The sequence below is a fragment of the Lupinus angustifolius genome, unplaced genomic scaffold (assembly GCF_001865875.1).
Source record: "Lupinus angustifolius cultivar Tanjil unplaced genomic scaffold, LupAngTanjil_v1.0 Scaffold_32_33, whole genome shotgun sequence".
Lineage (NCBI taxonomy): Eukaryota > Viridiplantae > Streptophyta > Magnoliopsida > Fabales > Fabaceae > Lupinus > Lupinus angustifolius.
The window spans coordinates 84,368-90,432 of NW_017720678.1; the positions used below are offsets into that span (position 1 = coordinate 84,368).

The following is a 6,065-nucleotide window of genomic DNA, read 5'->3' on the forward strand; positions in this document are numbered from 1 at the left end:
GGCAATATCAGCTTGGAGTCATTATCATTTACTTTTCAGTTTGATGGGCTATCGGAAAATAAAGTTACCAAGCAGAAACAAGACAACAACAATAACAGTTAATCGACTAATTGTATAATTAATTGATTAACTGGTTAGAAAATCAAGTGAAGCATTGACTGAATAATTCTTGTAATGGGCACGTTTTACACATTTAACACTTGTTGAAATTGTTTTACAACATGTGTTTATTAGTTTGTTAGAGAATTAGTTAGGTTAGTTGCATTGCTAGCTTTACAAGACATTACAAGACATTGTATATAAACAACACTCTCTTGTATCATTAGAAAATTCAATCAATACAATCAAAAATATATATACACTCTTCCATTTTTCTGTTAAAATTGCAATAATCTCATTTCTCTATGCCAAACCCATTGCTACTAATAGTATTTTGAAAAATATATAGCTACAAAATATTAAATTAATTTTCAAGTTAACACTATTATACGTATTTGATTGGTTGAGAATAGAGGGTTAAAGTTATTTTGAGTTACATGATTTTTGTTCTTAGGATCTTTTCTCTTCAAATGGTCTAGAATCACACTATAACTTCTCCACCCAATAAAGACAACAAAAATATAAACATAGTTGACAATATTGAAATATATTGACATGCCTGAATTTTTCTTTGGATTCTCTGACCACTATTTTATATTGTAGTTTGTTGCGGTTATGGTTATATCACACTTGCTGATGATTGAGGAGAATTCAAAAGCATAATATTATAACCGTAATTGCAAAGATATAAACATATAACTACACCCATCGTTTGTTTTTTGTTGCCTTTGTTCCTCAAAATCAATTGGTCACCACCACGCAAATGTCTACTACACCTTTCATCATTTATCTTCTGTTTACTTTCTCTCTTACTATTCTCTCTGCCTTGTTTCTCACCAACCATGTCCATGAATATTATAATAACAAACCATCACTCTCATTTTCCTCTGCAAGTTATTATGAATCTGCAACTCATAAAGTTTGGCCTGTATGTCTTTTTCTGCCATAACTTTCATGTTATGTTGATAGAGTGAGTCTTTTATGTTTAAAAAAGATCAATGCTTGGTTATTTGTTATGGCTATGTTTGGGTGCAGGAACTAGAACTAAGTTGGAGGCTTGTGTTGGCCTCAGTAATTGGTTTTCTAGTATCTGCTTTTGGAACTGTTGGTGGGGTTGGAAGGGGTGGCATTTTTGTTCCTATGCTTACTCTTCTTCTTGGGTTTGATGCAAAATCTGCTGCTGCTCTTTCTAAATGTAACTAACTCTCTCCACTCTCTTGCATATTTTCTTAGAATCTGTAAAAGAAAACAAAAAAAATGAAACTTGTGACCCGTATGTGTAATTGTGTATATAAGTCACACAGTAGTGTCACGCAACCGGTGTTTTAAATTGTGGTTGCGATTATGTTGAGTTTATCGTGAGTATGGGAAGTTGCCGACACGGTGTACAATTTAAAACACTACTAACAACTATGTACATTGTGGCGGTGGACTTGTTACAGGTATGATAATGGGGGCATCAGTATCATCAGTTTGGTATAATTTGAGAGTGCCCCATCCAACAAAAGAAGTGCCTATATTGGACTATGATCTAGCACTTTTGTTCCAGCCTATGCTAATGCTTGGAATCACTGTTGGTGTTGCCCTTAGTGTTGTCTTCCCTTACTGGCTTATCACTATCCTCATCATCATTCTCTACATTGGTTTGTATCATCATTTCAAAATTTACTAACTAGAGAAATTAATCAAATTTTCAGTCACAAAATACTGTTTTTAACTTTTGTTTTATTTTTTTATTTGATGTTTAATTTTTGTAGGGTCTTCCTCAAGGTCATTCTTCAAGGGAATTGAGATGTGGAGGGCAGAGACTTACATGAAGGTAAAAAAAAATTATTACATGAAAATTTAGACTGAATACTCTTATATGCCATCAATAGAACTTTTCAGGAAAACTAACTCATTAGCTTTTCTTCTCTGCCACATTTCTTTGCTATCAGCAGAATGAAATAGCCAAGGAACAAGCAACATTGGTTAATTCATGTGACCAAGGTAAGACAAACATGTACATATCCATAATAGTTAAATAAGAATAACAAAAATTTAGAGCATAGTGCTTTATTACTTTGGAAACAGGAACAATTTCTTTTCTTTGAAGTGTCCACCTTATATAATATTTAGTTTCTTTGATTGTGTATACTGTATAGTATTAATATGACTGTATTTCCTGGAATTTGCAGCTGTAGTGGACACACCACATGAACCATTGATCCCTAGAAAAGAGAAGTCAACTATGGTAAGCAAATTACACTTATAGTTGTTTAATTTTTCATCTTGCTCTATTATGAGAAGTACTGACTTTTTCTTCACCTGAAATCCATTCAGGAAAATCTCTGTCTCAACTTTAGGTGGAAAAGAATTACGGTGCTAATTTTAGTGTGGGTTTGTTTTCTACTAGTTCAAATCATCAAGGTGAGTATCACTATCTCTATCACACTCACTGGAATGTACAACTTTCTTGTTTTTGGTTATATATTTTAAATATTGTTGAAATCATATGGTTGAGGTATAGAATGAGAAAAAGAATAATCGAAATAATAAATTTTATTGAAAATACTATGAAAGATGAAGTGATGATTTTTTTGTATACAAGACAACAGTGGCAAACAAAATTTTAGAGGAAGCAATAATATTTAATTACAATTAATTAAATAAATAGAAAAAATTTCAAATTTAAATAACTAACGATACCAAAAATAAAATATTGTCATTGACATATTAACATAATCTTATTGCTCATTGAAAGTCACACGATATAAATTTTGGACAAACTATAGATATATATATATATATATATATTATCAATGCATACATAATCACTTTCATAAAGTGTAAAATCATTATGAAGTCATATTATTATGAGCAGCCACCAACATCTAAACATGCAAGGGAATTTGATTCATTATATATAATTTTTTGAATAACTACACAAGTTGCACTATATTTATTTATCTAGCCACAAATTAAAGAAATATATAAGCTCCCACTAGTATCTCGATAAAGACATCATTTGGGTGTAGGTAAAAAAAGTATATCTACTCCAAAAAGTTTGTATTTCTATGTGTCATATTTTATAATTTGAAAGTTTAATAATGAAATATCTTTTTGGCCAAACGTACTAAGTGACACATGAAATAACACATTTATAGGACAACAAATATGTTTCAGTAGACTAAAAAGTAAAAAAATATTTTAAGAAAAAAAAAATAAAATCCAGGGGCAGCTGCCCCCACATGTCCATTCCATGCTCCGCGCTCCTGCAAGACAATACTCACCCCAAATTAGATAAAACATAAGATAAAATTATCTCAAATCCTAAGAGATATTCTTGGATAAGCTAAACTCGTCAAAGATATATAATGGTTATATTCTTTAGATATTCAAAAATCTTCTAAATATTCTCTAAAAAGTAATTTAAGGTAATGTAAGATATTTGCTTTTCGTCTGCAGAATGAAGCAGAGGTTTGCAGTGCATGGTATTGGGTGCTTTTCAGCATGCAGGTTTAATGAAAAGAGAAATTAATTAATTGCTGAACTTATATTAACCAATGATGTTAGTTATAGACTAATTGGCATGCACATGTGCTATTTTGTTTCAGCTTCCAATTGCATTTGGTGTGTTTGGATATGAAGCAGTCAAGTTGTACAAGGAGCATAAAAAGAGAATAAGCACAGGGAACCAAGAAAACATATGCGAGGCTTCAATAGAATGGACTGCACTAAACCTTACATTTTGTGCACTATGTGGAATCTTAGGTGGAACTGTTGGAGGGTTACTTGGCTCTGGAGGAGGCTTCATTTTAGGCCCTCTTCTTTTGGAATTTGAAGTCATTCCTCAGGTACATTATATATATGCCATTTAAATTGCACTGACACAGTTCATTTTGAGGCTAAATTTAAGACACTAAACTTCCTACCATGTTTTGTCATTTAAATTGTAGGTTGCCAGTGCAACAGCATCTTTTATAATGATGTTTTCATCATCTTTGTCTGTGGTTGAATTCTACCTTCTCAAGAGGTTCCCCATTCCTTATGGTATAATCTTCTTTTTTCAATTTTATTGGAGAATAGTTTATATTATCAACTTATAGTACTTTGACCGTTATAAAACCAGGTTGATTGGTCCGATCAATTCAACTATGAAATGAACATCTAACTGGTTCGTACATCTTTTCTAACTGGTTTTACATTAACATAGAGATGATTCATTCAGTTTAAACCTAAAATTGATGACTCGGATGGTCGAACTAGTTGAACTAGCTGAGTCAATAAATTTTTTTTATTTTATAAAACAACCAATATGATGACGTTTAGAGGTGGAAAAAACTTATTTGTAATTATGTTTGTCATTTGTTAGTTTCTGTTCTACTAAAATCTTATTGTTTAATTAAATTGTAAATTTATTTGGCACTTTTATTGCAATTAAAGAATAAACCTATGCTGTTTGTTAATGATTTGAATTTATTTGTGACATTTTGTAATAGTAATTCGTTGAATAATTATGTATAACGTTTTTAAATTTAGAGTTGTGTTATTAAATAATGTTAATTAGTATAATGAATTATTTAGAAGTTTTAATATAAACTGAGTCAAATGATTTAACCATTAATCTATTGGTCTAACTAATGACTTATTAACTTAGTTATTTTTAGTCTGAGTTTATTAAGAGTGTGATGATAAGAATATAAGACTACCCTATTTCATTGGGAAATTGATCCTCTCCTGGAGAGTTCAGTGCTGGATAAGATGATGACATGTGGCCAATTTTTTTTTTAACGACTATGATTACATGTTATTTTCTATTAAAAATAAATAAAAAATCTTTAAAAAATTCTCAACCACATATTCCAATACTGGTTTCTCCCGTATTAGAGAGGAGTTGAACTCATTTCATTGTAATTCCTTTGCAGCATTATGCCTCATAAGTGTGTCAGTTTTGGCTGGCTTCTGGGGACAGTTCTTTGTATGAAGAATAGTTAAATTTCTTGGGAGGCCATCAATCATTGTATTCATCCTCTCAGGTGTCACTTGTGCTAGTGCTCTCACCATGGGTAAGGCAAAATGAAATCTCAATTGCTTATTTATTATGGTTTCTCTGAACAAGTATTAGTGTGGTATATGTTACATTCAAGTGTGCAATTGTGACACTTTCCTTTCAGGTGTGGTTGGCATTGAGAAGAGCATTCAAATGATAAACAACCATGAGTATATGGGATTCTTGGGATTTTGTAACACTCAATGATTAAGAGTGCAGTACATAGCAAACAAAGTGAAAGTGCAGAATCAGTGTGAAAGGGGTTGTAAATTAAGGGCAGGAAAACATCATTCACAAATGTTGGTCAATACCTAATTGATCAACAAGATCCAATTACGGGAACACATTTTCTGTTCCACAAAGTATATCCTAGAGAAGCATATGTGCTCATAATAATAGCAAGGCTAGCTTGCCTTGTTGTTGAGTACTAGCTAATGTGTAAGTCATATCTTACAGTAGTGTAGCATTTATTTGTTTTGTATTTATTCTAATGGGGATTGATTTAGAATTTAAATTATTAAAAAGGTGACTAACGAAATTATGTTGAAGGCGTAAAATTAACTATCACAACTTAAAGGAGATGCACAAAACTAATTACAAAATTATTATTAGCTAAATACCTTTTTCGTTTAAAAAAATAATGTTGAAGACGTAAAATTAGCTTTTCAATTCATAAATTGGAATTAATAGCAAACACCAAGTTAGTTAGAACTTAAAAGATAGCATTCAAACCATACTCAATCTTTTTTGAGTATATATAGTCGGGAAATAATTCCTTGCTTATTTTATTCCAGAATGCAAATAGAAATACATGAGTGTCATATAATAAATAAGCAAACTATTCACTATATTATAAATAGGTTGCCTAGTATAAGGGATATGGCTTAATAGGGAAAAATTATCGGGATAGTGTAGTCAAACTACACTATCCCAG

General features: G+C 31.2%; 1 protein-coding gene and 1 long non-coding RNA gene across 2 annotated transcripts; both read left to right on the plus strand.

Annotated features, from left to right (window-relative positions):
- Positions 1–862: 862 nt before the first annotated feature.
- LOC109338619 lies at positions 863–3,959 on the plus strand. Its single transcript, XM_019575894.1, has 9 exons — positions 863–1,027; positions 1,135–1,294; positions 1,542–1,742; positions 1,857–1,918; positions 2,037–2,088; positions 2,277–2,332; positions 2,422–2,508; positions 3,547–3,597; positions 3,696–3,959. Exons 1-9 carry the CDS (start codon positions 863–865, stop codon positions 3,957–3,959), a joined length of 1,098 nt encoding a protein of 365 aa, XP_019431439.1.
- Positions 3,960–4,043: 84 nt separating this feature from the next.
- On the plus strand, positions 4,044–5,662 carry LOC109338620. Its single transcript, XR_002106569.1, has 3 exons — positions 4,044–4,131; positions 5,007–5,147; positions 5,256–5,662. It is a non-coding gene; the product is annotated as an uncharacterized LOC109338620 (long non-coding RNA).
- Positions 5,663–6,065: the final 403 nt, after the last annotated feature.